General features: G+C 33.4%; 1 protein-coding gene across 25 annotated transcripts in view; it reads left to right on the plus strand.

The window, feature by feature from the left end:
• Window positions 1–20,731, plus strand: part of RIMS2 (regulating synaptic membrane exocytosis 2) — a 570,663-nt gene that overhangs the window by 170,119 nt on the left and 379,813 nt on the right. For all 25 annotated transcript variants that reach the window (XM_073229921.1, XM_073229922.1, XM_073229923.1 and 22 more), the window contains one exon: window positions 12,085–12,395. In XM_073229921.1, the coding sequence (XP_073086022.1) occupies window positions 12,085–12,395 (311 nt within the window). The remainder of the gene's footprint in view (window positions 1–12,084; window positions 12,396–20,731) is intronic.

Raw genomic sequence — 20,731 nt, forward strand, 5'->3', positions numbered from 1 at the left:
ATATATGCACAATCCAGTGGGTTCAGATTGAAAAAGCGCTATAGCACAGACTAGTGAGAAAATTGAATAACTGCAGAAATATTCACTTTTCCTTAATTTGTTAGACATACTTACTGTTTTAAAATTTGTCTTTCCTTTAAGATTACTGAGAAAATTTTAAGCTTAAAATGCAATTCTGAATTAAAATTAGATTTAAAAGTCAAATAGTTATTATAAAGGCAGCAATTACCAATCCTGATAATAATCAATACACAATCAAATTCTGCTCAATGACTGTTTACCTAGGCAACCACTTCCCTAGTTTTTTAATAAAATTTAATTTAAAACAGCAAATTTATGACATCAGTCACATGCTTTGATGAAAGGAAAAATGAAAAAAAAAACTACGAAATATGTACTGTGAATTGGTTGGTTACCTTTAATATATTCTGACTCCTTTAGTCACACTCCTCCAAAAAACAAAACCTTAAAAAGATAGCTATATTGTAATTTAAAAATTATATTTTTAGAGAATTGTCATGAGTTTTCAGTTAACTAAAATATGTATGTTAAATACACATTTACTTTCAGTGTGATTATAAATACTATTTTCACTAATACAATCAACCTTAATTGGTTATTAGTCTGACATTCCTACTTATACATTCCCATTTTCTCCCACTGTTTCTTCTTTACCCTCTTTTTATTTTGAAATATTTCAAACATGTCAAGAAGTTTAGAGAATACCACCACGTTTATACAAATCTTAACACTTTGCTGTATTTGTTTCGCAATTTTATTTTAGAGATACAACAATTATCTTGAATACTTATCATTTCAAATGTATTTTCATTTGTACAGTCTGACTTTATACACACACATACACATATACCTGCTAAGCTGTATATAGTATTATTTTACAAGGTTTTTAACATGTATCATGGATAATATTGTGTATAGTTTTCTGCAACTTGTTTTCTTTAATTTTGTATTTTGAGAGTTATCTCAAAATTTAGATTCATCTAAATCTAATTTATTCATTTTGACTGCTGAATATAATTCTTCATGAGTATGATACACTTTATCAATTGTCATGTTGCTTTAGGTTATCCAGAATTTTTTCTGATAGAAATAGTGTTCAATGAACATTTATGCCTCCTTGAGAATATCTCTAGGGTAGAAATATGATTTCTGGGTTATAGAGTGTATTGGTAGCCTTTTCAGTTTCACTAGGTATATATTGTAGGATGGCTCTTCAAACTGGTTGAAATTTATAGTCCTAAGAGGAATGGTTGTACTTATTCCTCTGCTTCCTGTCCAGTGGATGGTGTTGTCAGATTTTTTAATGTTGCCAGACTGGGAGTGAAATAGTAACTAGCTTTAAATTTGCATCTTCTGACTGATGAGGTCAAGCACCTTGATTTGTTTCTTGTCCACTTGAGTTTCTCTGTGGAATTTCATATTCTTTCTTTGACCTGTTATTCTACTGTGATGTTGTATGGGTATTTTCTATATAGTCTGACTGCCTGTCCTTTGTTAACTGGGTGCATCAAAATAAAACCTCTCCCAGACTGTGGTTTCTCTTTTGCTATATTTTATCTGATTATTTACTAGTCAACATTGTTTAAACATTTTAATTCAGTAGAATTTTTTTTTTTTTAGTTAACATCCGTCGTCTCATATAATGAAAAGAAACAAAAATTTCTCCCTGTGATGAGGACTCTTAGAACTCTTTTATATATATCACAGAACAGTGTTGACTATAGCCATCATGTTGTACATTGCATCCCTAGTACTCATTTAAATTAGAACTGAAAGTTTGTGCCTTTTGATCACCTTCCTCCAAGTTCCTCCCACACCTTCCATCTTTTGTAATTACAAATATGATCTTTTTCTATGAGTTGAGTTTTTTTTAGATTCCACAAAAAGTGAGATCATAATAGTATTTGTCTTTGTCTCACTTATTTCATTCAGAATAATGCCTTCAAGATACATTTACATTTTTACAAATGATAGGATTTCCTCATTTTTATTGCTGAGTAATGTTCCATAGTGTGTGTGTGTGTGTGTGTGAACTGTTTTACTTGTTCATCCATCAGTGAATACTTAGGTTGTTTCCATGTGTTGGCTTTTGTAAATAATGGTGCTCTGAATATGCAGTGCAGATGTATTTTCAAGTTAGTGTTTTCATTTCTTTTGGGTATATTCCCAGAAGTGGATTGCTGGATCATATGGTAGTTCTATTTTTAATTGTTTGAGGGAATGCCAATTGTTTTTTATAGTGGCTGTACCAATTTACAATCCCACCTTTTTCACTCCATCCACGGCAGCATTTATTATCTCTTATCTTTTTGATGATGGCCATTCTAACAGGTATGAGGTGATATCACATTGTGGTTTTAATTTGCATTTCCCTAATGACTGTCGATGTTCAGTATCTTTTCATGTACCTGTTGTACATTCATGTATTTTCTTTGGAAGAACACCTGTTCAGGTCCTTTGCCTGTTTTAAATTGGATTATTTGTTTTTTTTGCTATTGAGTTTTATTAGCTCTTTATATATTTTGGATATTAGCCCCTTGTCTGATATATGGTTTGAAATTTTTATTTTGCCATTCTGTAGGTTGTCTTTTCATTTTGTTGATAGTTTCTTTTGTTTTGAAGATTTTTAGTTTGATGTAGTCCCACCTGTTAGTATTTCTTATGCTTCAAGTGTGATTTCCAAAAAATCATTGCTGAGACCCACATCAAGGAGTTTTATTCCTGTGTTTCTTTTAGGAGTTTCATGATTTCAGGTTTTAGTTTTAAGTCTTTAATTCAGTTTGATTTAATTTTTGTAAATGGTGTGAGACAGGTGTGAAATTTCATTCTTTAAATGTGAATATCCGTATCTTTTCTCTATTGAGTATTCCTGTTTGTCTTGTTAAGTATTAGTTGACTATATGCCTGGATTTATTTCTAGGCTCTTGATTCTGTTCCATTGGTCTATTTGTTTTTATGCCAGTACTATACTGTTTTGATGACTCTGGCTTTATAGTATATCTTGAAATTGGGAAGTGTGATTCCTCCTGCTTTGTTCTTCTTTCTCAGGATTTCTTTGGCTATTTGGGGGCCTTTGTGGTTCCATATAAATTTTAGGAATGTTTATTTCTGTAAAAAATGCCACTGGAATCTTGATAGGGATTGAATTATATCTGTAGATGGTTTCTGGCAGGATTGACACATTAATAATATTTGTCCATCTAATCCATAGACATGGGATACCTTTCCATTTGTTTTCACCTTATGAAAGTTCTTTCATCAGTGTCTTGTAGCTTTCAGAGTAGAGATCTTTCTCCTCAGTGAAATTTATTCCTAAGTATTTTATTGTTTTTGAGCTTATTATAAATAAGATAAATTTCTTTCTTTTCCAGAAAATGCATTGTTTAAGTGTAGGAATACTACTGATTTTTGATTGTTAGTTTTGTATCTTGCAACTTTGCTGAATTTATTGTTAGTTCTAAGTTTATTTAGTTGAGTCTTGAGGATTTTCTGTAAAAATATTTTCTGTAAAATTATGTCACCTGCAAATAGAAACAGTTATACTTCTTCCCAATTATAATGCCTTTATTTATTTTTCTTCCCTGATTGTTTTAGCTAGGACTTCCAGTACTATGTTGAATAGGAGCGGTGAGAGTGGTTACCCTTGACTTGTTCCTGATCTTAGGGGAAAAGCTTTCTACCTTTCATCACAGAGTATGGTGTTAGCTGGGGGCTTGTCATATATGGCTTTTATTATGTTAAGATGTTTCTTTTAAGCCCTAATTTAAGTGTTTTTATCATGAACAGACATTGAGTTTTCTGTGTCTATTGACATGATCATATTGATTCTTTTCTTTCATTCTATTAATGTCATATATCATGTTGATTAATTTGCATGTGTCAAACTGTCTTTACAGCCCAGAGATAAATCCCACTTCATCATGGTGCATTATCCTTTTAATGTGCAGTTGAATTTGGTTTGCTAACATTTTGTTGAGAATTTTTGCATCTATATTCACCAGGGATATTGGCCTACAGTCTTCTTTTCTGGTAGTGTCCTCATTTGGCTTTGGTGTTAGGATAATGCTGGCCTTGTAAGATAGGCTTGGGAATGTTCCCCCTCCTCTTTGACTTTTTGGAAGAATTTGTAAAGGATTGGTGTTAGTTCATCTTTAAATGTTTGCAAAGTTCACCAATGAAGTCCTGGTGAAGACATCCAGGCCATGACCTTTTCTTTTTGGGAGATTTTTGATTATTGATATACTCACTAATAAGTGGTCAGTCTTGATAGGTTATATGTTTCTAAGAATTTTTCCATTTCTTCTAGGTTGTCCAGTTTGTTGGTGTATAGTTGTTCACAGAAGCCTTTTGTGATCCTTTGTATTTCTGTGGTATCATTTGTAATGTCTCCTTTTTCATTTATAATTATATTTAATTTATAGTTATAATAATTACAATTGATTTGGGCCCTCTCTTTTCCTTGGTTAGTCTGACTGAAGGTTTTGCAGTTCTATCTTTTCAAATAACTAACTCCTAGGTTGGTTATCTTTTCTGTTGTTTTTCTGTTTTCTCTTTTACTTATTTCTGCCCTAATCTTAGTTATTTCCTTCCTGCAGCTAATTTCTTTGTCTAGTTCTAAAAGGAATAATAAACTTAGGTAGTTTATTTGAGCTCTGCCTTGCTTCTTAATATAGGCATTTATTGCTATGAACCTCCCTGTTAGAATTGCTTGTGCTGTATCCCATAAGTTCTGGTATTTATGTTTCCATTTTCACTTGTTTCAAGAAACTTTTTTTCCCCTCTTTAGTTTTTTTCTTTGAGCCTTTGGTTGTTCAGGAGAGTGTTGTTTAATTTTCACATGTTTGTGAATTTTCAGTTTTCCTCTTGTGTTTCCTCTAGTTTCATGCCATTGTGTTCAGAGAAGATACTTGGTATGGTTTCAGTCTTGTTGAATTTGCTAACAGTTGTTTTGTCACCTAACATATGGGCTTTCCTAGAAAATGTTCCATGTGTACTTGAGAAGAATGTTTATTGTGCTGTTGTTGGATACTATCTGTAAGTGATGTGGCCGAAAGGCAAGGAATGCTGGTAGCCATCAGAAACTGATTGCCAGAAAACAAGGGAATTATTTTCCCTAGAGCCTGCTAATGGAGTTCCTTGGGGACCACTGCTTCCTATTTTTGAACTTCAATGTGTACATTCATAGCTTGTTAGTAGTAAGCTAGTTCCTTTGAAAAGAAACAGATAGCAGTATCATAAACCTCGAGGGATTCACTCACTTTTTGAGTATGCTCCAAAAAAAGGGTTATCAAGTAAAACTAAATTGTTTTCAATTAATTAAATTAGTGAGCTGAGGTGATTAAATCATTGAGTATTAATTTCCATGATAAATAATAAATAACCAATAAACAACCAATTAAATTAGAAAACTGAGGAAATCAGGTAATTGGGTAGCAATTTCAACTGCTTAATAATACAGTACAAAGTATGATGGGTTCATCTCACATGTTCTGGCAATTTGAGATGTCAAATATTAATTGAAAGACAGGAAATGATAATGAAAATGAAAGACAATTTGGTTGAAAAAACAATCATTTATTGTATTACAATGTAGTCAGTTTTACTATAGATTTCAGATATCTACACTCCTATTTATCAAAATAAAACACACAATTGCAACAACAAGAAAAGACCTACACAAGTCAATTTATACTTGAAGCCTCAGGGAAATTATAGAGAATTAAAAATTATAGTGAGCTTTACCAGTCTGCCTATACTTTAACATTTATCCCTCTTTCTACTTACCCTAAACTCTACATGTTAAAGTAGTTTGTTCTATGCTATCATATAAATCTTAAGTTTTAACATTTTTCTGCTAAAATAGACATGACTTTTTAGAAGGATTTTTGTTTCTGTACCCATAATTTTTAGTTTATAAATATCAATAAACACATTAAAATAAAATAAACCAGACAAGAAATGAAAGGATATGAGCAAAGCTGAAGCCTCAGGCCCACTGTCTTCCTCAAGCCAAAAAGCAGGCACTAGTGGGTGAAAGCATGGCTGGTTTGGGATAACAACTAAAAGTGCTCCATGTAAAATGAGAATCTAGAGTCACATTTACTTCTTGATGCCCAGGGCCTTCTTCATTAATAAAAGGAGCTGGGAAAATGCTCTAAAAAGCTGCCTCAGACTACAAGTTCCATGGAGCTATGGGCACACGCCACACAATTTAGGCAAGTGTCATACAGTCTTGTAATATGGCACTGAACAAAGCCAACCATGGTCTTGGTTTTAATAAATGAATTTGCAAGATCACTAATATATTAATTCGCAGTATTATTAACTACCAAGTTGGAGGCAAGGCCCACCTCCCTACTGAAGACCTGGTTCTGGATTGGAGAGTCTAGAGATTGCTTGAAGGCAATCACAGAATTGTTATAAGAAACGGATAAGCTCAGGGGAAAGTAGGAAGGGAGGGAAAGAGGAGGAGAGAGGAAGAAGGAAAGAAGCTACATTTCTTTGCAGGTAATTTTCAAAGCCACAGCCAACAGAAAAGAGTACGTAACAACGAAGACTTGGTGATGTTCCAGGTTAAAGCTTCTTCTGTACTGTTGCCGTGTCCTGAGAGACCTACGGAATGCGCTATGAAACTTCCCCGCTTCAGCCTTTTACAAACGTGGCTATTGCTAGAGATGCCATGCTGGCAGTTGATGGGGAATTGGGAAAGTTTTACTGTTTGTCTTGGAGTATGAGATGAACCAAAATTTCTGATTTTTTTTTTGTAATCCAGATGCTTATTATATAGAAATTACAGTGATTTCTTAATTGCTTAGGAACATATTTGAAAACCTTTATTCTGTAGGAGATGGACCAGTTCTTCAACTTTCCAAATCCACCATGCAGTGCTGGGGAAGGGCTTGTAGGTTGGTAGCCCAAAATGCTACTGAATTCTGCCTTTTAAGAGACAGACACCATGGATCTGATGATGGGGAACACTTGAGGGTAATGCTGTGATTGAGTTTCTCTGGATTTTCAGGGCTCTTGCATCCTTTTGAACTCCTCTGCATCCCTGTTTTTTTCCCAAACACAGCGTAAGCTACAGGAGAAGAAAGCATCAAGGCATCTGTGGTGTGAATTCATTGCTTTTATATTCATAATTATGATATAAACATTTGTGCAATTATAATATTTACTTACTGTCTCCCCCACTACACTTTAAACACATCAAAATATATGTCTTGTTGAGCTGTATTCACTAGCTATTAACATAGTGTCTGGCATATACTAGGCATTTAGTGAATATTGTATGAATGAGTAATTAATGAATTAGTGTTAATAGTTATTTGCCCATTTATAAATAAATTGGAATTTTATGGTCTGAATCAATTTGGATGATAAAGTACATCTTCATTTGAGTTTATTTACTAATATTGAAGGTAGTATTAATCTTTTAGTAGAATACAGTAGATGATTATATTCAGTGGTGTGCTGGAAAATGCTAACAATTGGCTTCCTGTATGGTACAGCCCTGATTTGTGGCATTTTTCCAATTTCCATTGTCTAAATACACCCCCCAGAGATGATTTCAAAGCTAACCCATGTTACTCACTGAATATGGAGTTGGGAAGAAATGTGTATAATTGGTTGTTATGACTCAGTAAAAACTGGCTCCCGAACAACATGGAAGTACTTTTATAGATGAGTTTTAGTAACGTGTTGGTTTACACATACAAAGATTGTTCTGATGATATACATTCATTAGAACATGCACTTTAAAAGGATTTTTAATTAGTTAAGGTAATGCTATCAACTGTAAAAGATGAACTCAAAAAGTTTCTGTAGCTCAACCTAGTAGAAGTTTATTTTTTACCTATGTTGAAATCCACACTGGTGTGGCTGATTAGCCAGAGGGCTCTCTTCCAAGTTCTCCTTCGGGTTCCTAAACTCCTTTTTTGTGGCTCTTTTATCCTCCAGCTTCTTGGATGGCGAGCAGCATAGTAACATATGAGATTGGGTAGTTGCATGTAAGAGTTTTTTTATTGTCATGGAAGTGGCATACATCATTGCACTTGTAATCCATTGGCCAGAACCTAGATGGCCACGGTCATCCCTAACTACAGGGGAGATTGAGAATTCAGTTTTCTAAGAGGAAAAAAAATGTTTAATTGCTAGACATTCCACAATTTTCTAGTCATGTGCTAGATTAAACTGATCAGAAAACTGATTAATACACACATTTATAAGCAGTCTGGCAATGTTTAGAGAGAGAGTCTAGTAAATTCTTTAAGTACAGAGTTAACTGGGTGTTATGAACTTGGTCTATGGTCTTACTAGTGCCAGTCTCTAATCAATAATCTTTCTCTTCCCTGAATTACTTTATTATTCATTATGCCTGTTTAGATGAAAACCACAGAATTTTGTAGAACTTTAAATTCATTTGAACTGTTGTATGTAAAGTTAACATAATTTTGATTTTTGCTTTCTTTGTCTATTCAGTTTATCTATTACCTTTACCATTTTAATGAGAGATATGTCTTTTTTCCTTAGTTTTTTTCTCCCTTTCAACTCCACTAAGGATATTTGTGTAATGGAACATACAGTAACAAATGACAAATTTGGGTCATTAAGTGTTCCATCTCTTAATATTGCTATATTACTTTGAAAAATTTGTCATATTTAGATCTGTTATGAACAGTTAACTGTTAACCATTTTTAAGAACAGTTAACTTTTTAACTGAAGTTAATAATATAATTTTGAATCCTATATATATCTTTGCATTCTCAGTGACTGAATATTTTTGATAATTATGAGGACCAGCAAACTGAATAGACTCTAACTGTGTGATTTACAGGCATATATATTACTAAGATATTTTTAACAGCATTCATCATAAGATATATTCGCTGGTTAACTTAACTGGGTCAAGTGTTCCATAACAAATGTCCTGTAATTCTATTCCCAAATTGAATTTTGTTCCATAGACACAGAAGTTGCCTCTAATAGACACTGGTTATTTCATAGCCAGTTAGTGAAAAGTTATCTCACAGCATATATAGGTGTATGTGTTTGTGACATGCAGTTAAGTTATCATCAGTTTATAAGTCAAGCTGCATGTGTGTAAAGGGCTCAAGCAAAAAATGTCAGTCCCTGTACTACTTGATGTGAGTGGATTTAGGCTTCCTGAGCTTTAAAGATTAATAAATTACTAATTCAAACTGAGAGGAGATAGTAAAAGAAGAAAAGGAAAGTGAATTGGGTGTTAGGATATGAGGATAATAAGAGGTAACAGTTTAGGAGGGAACATGGCATCTAGTCAGAAAAATAGCAACTAATATGAATAGCTTTCAGAGTATGGGGAGGATATATAACACACAAGAGAGTTTTCAATAGAAAACAAACATCCTTCATGCCTTATACTCATTTATCTTATATTAATATCCATTGGGTTTTTGCAGATGAGGAAAAGAAAGCCCATAGTTCTTCCAATTCTTTTTCTCATTTTGGGTCACATAGAAACGATACTATTACTACTTGTACAGTGAACAGTTAACACTGAAGTTAACTGGCAAGGCTGCTCATGGCCTGACATACTGCTTTGAGGAGCGCACGTGTAACCCATTCAGCATACTGAGTTGGGGATTTCTGCTTCAGCCATGGTTCTTTAACTTTATCACGCATCAGAATCACCTGTAAGATTTGGCATAATAAAATCCTATTTCTGAGTCCTGCCCCAGAATTTCGGATTTAGCAGGTCTGGAGTAGGGCCTGAGAATTAACACTTCAGTGAGATCCCAGGTTATACTGCCCGTGTCCCAAGGTTATCCTTTCTGAATACCTGTCCCAGAAGATATTAAAAAATCTGCTTAACTTTTGACAAATAATGAAGCAGAAATAGGTTGTTTCTGCTGATGATTATAATTGGATAATTGTCTCATAAACTCATTTCTGTTTTCATTGTCAATAGGTACAAAATGCTATTTTCAATACTCTGAGTGTGACTTATTCCAGATAAAATCATATCATGCCATTATATAGCATGTATTATCACAATAATACAAGGAGTGATTTGTTTAAAATAAAACAAGTTGAAATTCAAAAACTAACTAACTTCAACATTATTTTGTGGTTCTGTATTGTACCTTTCACTTCTAAAAGAGATTGGTAATACCGACATTTGTCACAAGATGGCATCAAAAGGCTGAAGATTGTGGTTTAAATTTTTTTTTTTTAAAGATAATATTTATCTTTTATGTGTATTCAAACCAAAAGAAATTTGAACTGCAAAGTGTATTGTAAAAGTTTGAGTGGGATTTTGGTATTTCTATATAAAAATACTTTACTTACAAAAATAAATAGTAATACAAATATCATATTTCCTCCAGAAAGACTTCAAAAGAATTCAAGTTGCCAAGCATTTAGAAGGTCTTTCTGTTTTATGATTTATTGGGTGTTATTATGCAAATAGGAAGATACAGACGTTGTCCCCAGTGAGCTTCAAATTCAGCTGGGAGAAAAGAATTATATATAATTCAAAGAGAGAATAAAATAATAAAAAATGATCAGGTACAATAATATATGATATGGACTGAACAAACAATATGAACTGGATAATGGATAATTAAACAAAAATTTTAAATGGTATTTTACCAAAACATTTTTGTTTTGGTTGAAAACACCATACTGAATCTTTCTATTTATTACTGTGATTATTTATATTATTATTATTTACTATGAGGAAATGTTTAGCAATTTGGAGACCTGTGTAAGATTCAGCATTTGACATAAACAAATCATCAGAAATGCTCAACAGAAGCATGAACTCACCTTTTATTTCATGAATACGTAATTTTTTATTTTTTCTGAATTGAGAAAGATTTTTCAGATGAGGGTGAAGGTTTTCTGGTCACACAGATCTTAGTTATAATATTCTTAGATTCCTGAAGTCTGAAAAGTGTATCTTTTAAAAAATCAAGTGTAGAATAGTGGTTACAAGGTAATGGGGGGAAGGAGAAAAGGGATTTGCTATTTAATGGGTATAGATTTTGAATTTTTAACATGAACAGCTTTTGAAGCTCTGTTTCACAGTGTGACTATACCTAACGCTACTAACTGTGCACTTAAAAAATGGTTAAAATGGTACATTTGATGTGTGTTTTCAATAATTCACAATCACAATATTAAGTTTGTCACAGGAATGGTAGTACAGCATGGATAATATAGTCAGTGATTCTGTAACATCTTACTAAGTTGATAGATAGTGACCACGATAGAGGGGGTGAGGATTTAATTATATGGGTAACTGTTGAACCACTGTGTTGTGTATCTGAAACCAACATAAGATTGTATATCACCTACACTTTAATAAAAGAAATGTGTGTTTTATCACAATTTAAAAAGGAAATGAGTTTCCTTTTACAAATTATAGGCAATTAATAGGTTTTTTTTGAGGATCAATAATATTCCTAGTTTTTGTTTCTTTTAGCCATTAGGAATTAAAGAAAAAAAAGCCCCTTCAAGAAGCTTTTATTTGGTGATAGAAGATTAACCTGATATTAGTAGGTAATTTGCTAGGTCTAACATATGCCAGCCATTGTGCTAGACATTTTAATAAATTATTTGTGATCTTTAGTTCTCAAAACAATATTAGAAAATTAGTATTATCATCTCTGTTTCTCTCTTTTATCATTAAGGAAACTAAGTTTTATGTATGAAGGTTCAGAACCTTGTTCAAAGTTACAAAGTTTCTAACATTGAAGTTGGTCTTGAACTAAAGTCTGTCTTGCCCCAAAATCTGTTCTGTTTACTGCACCATACCTCTAATTTAAATAAAAAATAAAGAACACCAACAACTAGTAATTTGGCACTCTACTGTTAGTAAACATTATCTATTTCATTATAATTATTCTGACAAAATTAAAAGAAAGGATATATATATAATTAATGGTAGTATTTAATCTGGGTTACATTTTAACTTAAGAAGGAAAACCATGTAATTCTTTTGTTGGCTTTAATTGTTGTCTTTTTGTTTGTTTATAACTTTTGGAAACACTAATTTCTTTTCCCTATGTATTCATGTGCAGGTTATGTGGGTATGTAATTTGTGCCGAAAACAACAAGAAATCCTCACTAAATCAGGCGCATGGTTTTATAATAGTGGAACTAATACACCACAGCAACCCGATCAAAAAGTTCTCCGAGGACTGAGGAATGAGGAGGCGCCTCAGGGGAAGAAAGCAAAACTGCATGAACAGGCCCACTTCCAAGGACCCTCAGGTGACTTATCTGTACCTGCAATGGAGAAAAGTCGATCTCATGGGCTCACAAGACAGGATTCTATTAAAAATGGGTCAGGAGTGAAGCAGCAAATTGCCAGTGACATAGCTTCAGACAGGTAAACATTTTGCTTAATCTTTAGGTAAACATATATATATATATTTTTTTGAGAGGGCATCTCTCATATTTATTGATCAAATGGTTGTTAACAACAATAAAATTCTGTACAGGGGAGTCAATGCTCAATGCACAATCATTAATCCAACTCAAGCCTAATTCTCAACAGTCTCCAATCTTCTGAAGCATAATGAACAAGTTCTTACATGGTGAACAAATTCTTACATAGTGAATAAGTTCTTACATGGTGAACAATACAAGGGTAGTCATCACAGAAACTTTCGGTTTTGATCATGCATTATGAACTATAAACAATCAGGTCAAATATGAATATTTGTTTGATTTTTATACTTGATTTATATGTGGATCCCACATTTCTCCCTTTATTATTATTATTATTTTTATTTTTAATAAAATGCTGAAGTGGTAGGTAGATACAAGATAAAGATAGAAAACATAGTTTAGTGTTGTAAGAGAGCAATTGTAGATGATCATGTGTGTGCCTGTAGACTATTTGTTAATCCAAGCTAGACAAGGGCATTAAAACATCCATGGATGCAGAAGATTTCTCTCAAAATGGGGGGTGAGCTTCTAAGCTTCACCACTTTTGATCCCCAATTTCTCACCTGATGGCCCCCCTGCGACTGTGCCTGTCTTAGGTTGTTCCTCCCTTGAGGAATCTTACCCGTCTCTGGCTAACCAGTCATCTTCCGGGGCCATACAGGGAGATGTAAAGTTGATAAGTGAGAGAGAAGCCATATTGTTTGAAAAGGTTAGCTTTTTACTTCTTTGCATATTTATGCCCTGTGGCTTCTATGCCCAGCATTTGTCTTGAGGTATCTTTACCACTTGGAGGAATTACAATACTCGGTGAATTCGATATGAGGCATGAATTCTATTTAAGGGTTGTAATTAGGAAGGAAGAAAAGCTACAGAGGTAGCAGATGGAAGAAAACATGGGAAGATTGATTATTTCTTTGACATATCTTCTTGTAGAGTAACTTAAGCATGTATAGGTTTTAAACTACTAATTAAATTGTGCACACACATTAACATAATAGGAATACAGTTACATAACTAAAGCAGATCTACAATTACCAGCCATCTCCAGTGAAGCCAAGAAAACCAGTTAGGCACCCTAGGCATTTGTGAAAATTTGTCTATGAAATGATGGATATTGTCCAACTGTACTTGAACAGTCTGAGAGAAATTAGACAAATTAAAACAACCCATTCCTGGGAACTGTTCACATCCCATATGTTCTTTTAACAGTAGATAGTCTGTAGTCATAAGATTTTGGAGTTTTACAACTTGCACTTCTCCTAATTCTTGGTTGAGTTCCAACAGTATAGATCCAGTCAAATTTGTTGTTTTACAGTATGCACAGGCCAGCTTAGATATCTCCTTCTTCATTCCAATGACAAGTCCAGGAACCAGTGGAATGGATGTAGCTACAACTGCAGCATTGCCTGGATCTTTGTTGAGGTTTTTTGATGATCATCTTTTGGTATGACTCTTCCAGAGAGTGATGATGTTGGAGGTTCTTCTTCATATCGTATCTTAGTTCATTTTCTGGGTAGCCAAATTAGGCTTTGATCCTCTGTATAAAAACAAACAGACCCTTTGCCCACACTTTGATATGCCCAGGTAAACATATTTTTAATCTTCATTCCAAACAGAAGTAAAAATACATGAAGTATTTGGGCAACCGTGAGTTGTCTGAATATAATGTAAATGTCCATATGTTTTATTAAGTGCTGAAAGTGATGTTCAGGACTTGAGCTATTACAGTTTTGAACAATCTTAGGTTTGATGAAGCAATGTTAGGTCACCAGATTTTACAGAATAAATAAGTGAAATAAAACAGGAGACTTGAATAGAAGGTTATTGTCACAGGAAAGACAAACTGGGATAAGAATAATGGGCATGAAGGAGAGGTGGTTTTAAGGCACTTTAGAGAGGTATTGATTGGGCTAACTGGAACTTGAAGTTAATAAGATGGGGAAGGCTAATTATGTCTCTATAAAGTTCTACCTAGGGCTAAAGGAAGAGGTGGTTTTCCAAGCAGATAAATGCAGATGAAAATGTTTCATGAATTTGATGTATCAATGGGCTAACTCTTTATTACTATTTGGCTCAATTCTATGGGCTTTTCAATATTCAAAGTGTTAGACTTTTATAAATAGTATTTATTAAGGTCCTTATATTTCCTACCTTTGGTAGGGGGGGAATGCAAAATTTTTATGGGAAGATCATTTTTCTATAACATATTTGAGGAAAGTTTTTAAAACAAAATCTGGTTTACACTATTTCTGTTGTCCAGAACAGAAATTTCTCATAAATTTCTGTGTGAACAAGTATAAAGTCATGCATTTGTGAAAAAAACAACTGAAATTTTACTTATAGGATGGTGGGTTCTGAGCATTCAGTTATTACAGGTAAGATAACTAGGAATCACTTCAGATACTGCCTAAAGTCAGCACCCTGATGTGTTGCTACGTCTTTGAAGAGTAATACAATGCTGGCTTCACCAGTTCTTTTGAAAACTAGCAAATGTGAAACAGATAGTGTAATCCTTTCTTTGGGCAAGACCTTCGTGGTTTTATGGATGGAATACTATGAACAACACTTCTTAGTGTAAAATCTCAGGAACCCAAGAATTTTAAGTTTAGAGACCATGTTAGGTTGAGGCCTACCTTAAGTAGACAAATATTTGAGTCCAAATAGTTTATTTGAAAGGCAATCCTAGACACACCTATATGTGAGTGGGAAATGATTCAGTTCAGAGAACGAACACAATACTGAGTGCATTCAAGAGCAAGTTACTTCTTCTGGAAATTGTGCCCCATTTTACTGGTACTTCTGGGAGAGAGGGTAGAATGACTTCAGTTATCCCTCCTAATGGGCAAGGAGACTAGGGTATTTATTCCTAAGTCTTCTTTGCTATTGGTCTTAGGCTGTTCCTGGAGAGTATTAACTCTCTGGAACTCACAGGCCAAGCATGTTCCTGTGACCAGGGGCACTCAGGAACGAACAGTAAGAAGACATTGCTGGGTAGGGAACAGTGAATGAAGAGGCAGTGGGATTGGGATAGTAGCAGTGTTTGCTGCCCAAGTACTTTAGAAATCAACAAAGTCTATAAAGTGTCAACTAAAATGGTCAAGGTATATGAGCTTGGATGAAAAAGATAAAAGATAACCAATGGATATAGAATTTTAATGAATGGATAATTAAATAAAATAGATAATGTGAATATATACTCATTCTTCAAAAACTAGATAGATGCATGATAGTCTCCTTTGGAGCTTAGAAAGATAGGTTTAGGAAGAATAAAAGGAAATACTAAAACACTGGGTCACATAATAGATTATGTAGTTTTGGAATGCATATTATCAGAAAGTTGTGGATATTAAAAGTAAATCCAACAAACCTATGGGTAATTAATTCATCACTGTAGTGCAGCAAGAAGCATTATCTCTAATCTTTGAAGGTGGTGATGGGAAGAAATAGATCTCTTTCAATATGGTCTCAATGCTTCTTTCACAGACAAGTACTAGACTGAATAAACAGTAGCATATGACCCATTGTGGGGAAGCAAGATATAGTTACTTCTTTTTTCTTTTGCCTGGTGCCTTTGGCTGCTCCTACTAGGAAATGCATACTTTAATGACTTAAAGTATCCTGTAATTATATCCTTCATTTTTGAATCTCACATAAGTCAAACCAATAGCTCCTTTTGTTTATAAGAATTATGTTAGTCAGGGAAGAAGTTAGAGTTTAATATCAGATTTGAGGTTATGCCTAGAAATTGGAACTGTTAATAATTTGTTTTAACTTTTATTTGGAAAATAACTTTCTCTTCAAGAATAATTCAATTCTCCTTATCATAAAGAAAGAGCATTTGTTGTATTTTAAAATGCAGATTCTATAGTAATTAGTCATATATTTATAAACCCATAGAATTCTTTCCCCTAGAACAAGGAGTCAGTAAACTATGTCCCTGGGCCAAATCTGGCTTGTCACCTGTTTTTTGTAAATAAAGTTTTATTGGAACACAGCCACCCTACCCATTTTTTTATTGTCTATGGCTGTTTTCAGCTGCAACTCCAGAGTTGAGTTGTTACAGTAGACCATATGGCCCTCATAGCCTAAGATATTTACACTCTGACCCCTTACAGAAAAGTTTGCCAGTTCCTGCCCTAGAGTAATTAGTTCTTCTAGTTCTGTTGAAATGTATCATTTCTTTTGTCCATATTTTTTTATTAATGTTTAAATTATTTCAGTTAAGCCTGGTTTCTTGTTCCCCTCTCTCCCTTTCCTCTTCCCTGTCTTTTTTTTTTCTCTCCCCACCTGTGTCCTTTCTTGCCAGAATGGGTCTTATAGCAGTATTTGAGTTGGACAGTGAAATGGAGCTACTGATAAGGAATGTAACTCCAGTTTAAAGTATTATTAGTAATTTGTTTCTTTAATATCATTCAGAAACCAGTAGCCTCAAAAAGAGAAAACTGGTCCATAAATTTAAATCTCTATAGGTCTAGAATTATGTTCAACACATGTGAAAGTATGTTACATTTCCTTTTTTTAAGAAGCCTTAGTTTTATGTTTAACTACGTGCTAAAGTAGTTTTGACCTGTTTTATGACTTTTTACTTCTCTCACAGGTCTTAGCACAGGGCTTAGTATTTATTGAATGAATGAATACAAAGTTGGCTCAAGACCTTAACTTTGAGTTGATGAGTATTTGCTTAATTCATTTATTTATACAAATGGCTAATATCTATTATCAGTTTAGATGCAAAATAATGTTAAGTGTTTTCAATTTTTTTTATTTCAAAATAAGTTTTGAGGTAACCTTTTAAAAAATGTTATGTGCTATTTGCCTACCCTTTGCTGTGTCCTCCAGGAATACCCTAGTGGCTTCTCAACCTTTAATTTACATATATAATAACTTGCTGTTTTTATTAAAATACAGATTTGAATTTAGTAGGTCTGAAGTAGGGCCTGAGAGTCTGTTTTTCTAACAAACTTCCAAGAGATGCCAATACTGCTAGTGCAGACCAGTAGCAAGGCACAAAAGTATCTAGAAATATATTAGGGAGAGAAACACCAGTGTCCTACAAGATCTTGAAAATATACTAGTTCTAAAATTCTTTGTTATATTGTATATTAAGGTCCTCAGCCATGGTATAAACTTTAAAGTATTCTTTTCCATTATTTTTTTCTCTCCTATAACTAATAGTATCATGTTCAATTAATAGAGGATTATCTTCATTCATATTTTAATAATTCATTGTTATAATTCATTTATTCAACAGATACTTATTGAATTTCAGTATAGATATTACTTGTTACCACATGGCTCAAACAAATTTACTATGGTTCATATTTGAAATTGAATATACTTGGCATATTAGGTTAAATCTCCAATAGGACATTTTGACTCTGACCTTATATTGCTATGTAATATTTACTCTATTTTTCCCTATATCCTAATTCTATTATAAAATAAAAAATAACCAGTGATAGGGAAAAGTAACAGGGTTACTTGTTTCTAATGGACTAAGAGGCATTTTAAGAAGCATAACTACAAGGAAGTAATATTTCATAGGCCATACAGATTCTTAAGAATTTGTACATTTTACTGTTTAAATAATAACCCTTAATGAAAATACTGAGAGACTTCATTAAGATTTTATCTGGAATTTTAATTAGGCAAGAGTGAAAAACTAAAAAAAAAGTCATGATGACCCAATTACATTTCAGGGCATTCCATTAAATGGTGAAAATGCTACTAGGTATAAGTGATGACGAGAGTAATAAAGATGTAAGGTGGTTATTTTGGATCTAAAATGTAAAGGTTTAAATCATGTTCATTATAGTGAGTATTTACGGTTTGGTAATCACCATTATTTCCTTAATTTCCAAGTATTTAACTCTTCCCAGAACAAAGTTCAGAACCTTAGGACATTCCAAGTATGTTTGTGGTATTTGATTATTTTAAAGTAAAATTCATAATTAAAATATAATCTTAAGACTTCTTCTTCCAGTATAGATGGAGTAATAGGTAGTGAATTTACTCTTCTGCCTGAAACATCTGAAAAAACAGATAATGTATTTGAAAGAATGGTTTTTTAGAAATTGGGCATAAGGCAACAAAAGGAAGTAATACCTGAGAGATAGGAAATAAATAGAATGAGCTCTGTGATCACCTTAGAATACTGCTTTGATAAAGTTTCCATGCTGTTGCACAGGGAGGGGAGTCTAGGCAGACCCTAGAGGTTTTCCTGAGTTGAGATAGTTCTGAGGGTTTGTGGAGACCAAGGCAACTGCAGTTTGCTAGACACAGTGCCAGAGAAGAGAAGGCTGAGCAGCAAGATACCTTGGAGATCTGCAGAGGGTGTATCTGGTGGAATAATGATTGTTACATGCATGTGAAGAAACTACTCAAGTCCAGACAGAGAATCTTCCAGGGTTATTAGAAGAAACACTAACCTGCATTCATACAGGATCAAGAATAGTGTTCTCCCAGCAGCCAGACTAAAGAACCTAAAGATTCCTGGAACCTTGGGTAGACTATCTTGGGAAGTCTTGCTTCAGCAGTGGAGAATAATTAATGCTAAATTGAGCACTGCTCTGGGACAGAATAACAAATCATAAAAGCAGGACCTGAAAGGAACAGACCATTTCCAAGTAATTTAACTCCTCTCAGAACAAAGTTTAAAATTCATAAGAATACAAAAATATGCAGCACTGAACTAGGTAAAAATTGGTGCTTACAGGCATTTATAATAGTTGGTATACAATAAAAAATAACTCTGGGCATACAAAACATCAGGAAAACACAATCAATAATGAGGAAGTAATCAACCCAGTGGTGACACAAATATTTGAATTATCAGACAGGAATATTAAAATAGTTATTATAATTATGTTCCATATAATTTAAAAAGTGAAATAGAGATATGTAAGATATTAAAATGACCCCCAAATTAAGCTTATAAAGATGAGAATTGTAATATCTGAAATGAAAAGTACCCTTGTTAGGTATAATGGAAGGTTAGGTATTTAGGAAGAAAAGATTAGTGAATTTGAATAAAAATTAATGCAAGTGATACACAATGAAATGCAGAACAAAAAGTGAATAAAGTAATTTGTAAAGGGAGAGAGCATCATGGGCTATGGGACATTATCAAGTACTTACTATACATGTAACTGGAGTCTTTGAGGGGGAGGAGAGTATAGAGAGTACTAAGAAAAATTTGGAGAAAGAATTTTTCAAATTTATGAAAAGTGCTAAACCACAGATCCAAGAAGCTCTACAAATTTCACACACAACAAACACAAGAAAAAGCACACCAAATCACTTCATAATCAAATAGCTTAAAACCAGTGATAATGTGGAAATCAGCCAGAGAAAAAAACAAGGATAAAGATGGCACCAATTTCTTGTTGCAAACAAGGCAAGAGGGAAGAGAATGGAGCAAATACCTTTAAAGTACTGAAAGATTAAAAAAGAAAAAGCCATCAATCAGTATTCTAGACCCAGTGAAAATATCAAAAGAATGACTATTTCAGATATACAAAGGTTGAAAGATTCATCACCAGCATAAATTACACTATAGGAAATATTGAACAGAGTCCTTCAGGCAGAAGGAAAATTATACCAGCTGGAAATATGTATCTACACCAGGAAATGAAGAGTAATGGAAATGATTAATATATTAGTAAAAACATAACTTTTTTCTTATTATTTTAAATATCCTTAGAAGACACTTGGCTATTTAAATAAAATAATAATGTATTGTGGTACTTACGCCATATGAAAAATAAAATACGTGACAGCAATGACAAAGTGTGGGAGGGGAGAAATGTAAGTACACTATTGCTAGGTTCTTAAAGTGGCATAGTATGGTTTGAAGAGGGACTATGATATGTTAAAGGTGAACCATAAACCCCAAAATAAACTGTTACAGCTAGTAAGTCAACAAAGGAGATAAAATGGAATGTAAAAGGAATGTAAAATATAGTCAACCAAAAGAAGACAGAAAAGGTGTAAAAACAGAACAAAGACACATCAGACAAATAGAAAGCAAAGAGCAAGATTGATAGACAAACCTAATCATATTGATAATCATGTTAAATATAATTTGTCTAAACACCCCAAGGAACAGATTGTCAGACCGGTGGTAAATGAAGACCCAACCATCTCCTGTCTGCAAGAAACACACTGTAAATATAAAGACAAACATAGTAAAAAGTAAAAGAATGGAAAAGATACACCATACCAGTACTACTCATAAGCTAGAGATAGCTGTAGTGGTTATACTCAGATCAAAGT

This window comes from Manis javanica, chromosome 2, assembly GCF_040802235.1.
Source record: "Manis javanica isolate MJ-LG chromosome 2, MJ_LKY, whole genome shotgun sequence".
Taxonomy (NCBI): Eukaryota; Metazoa; Chordata; class Mammalia; order Pholidota; family Manidae; genus Manis; species Manis javanica.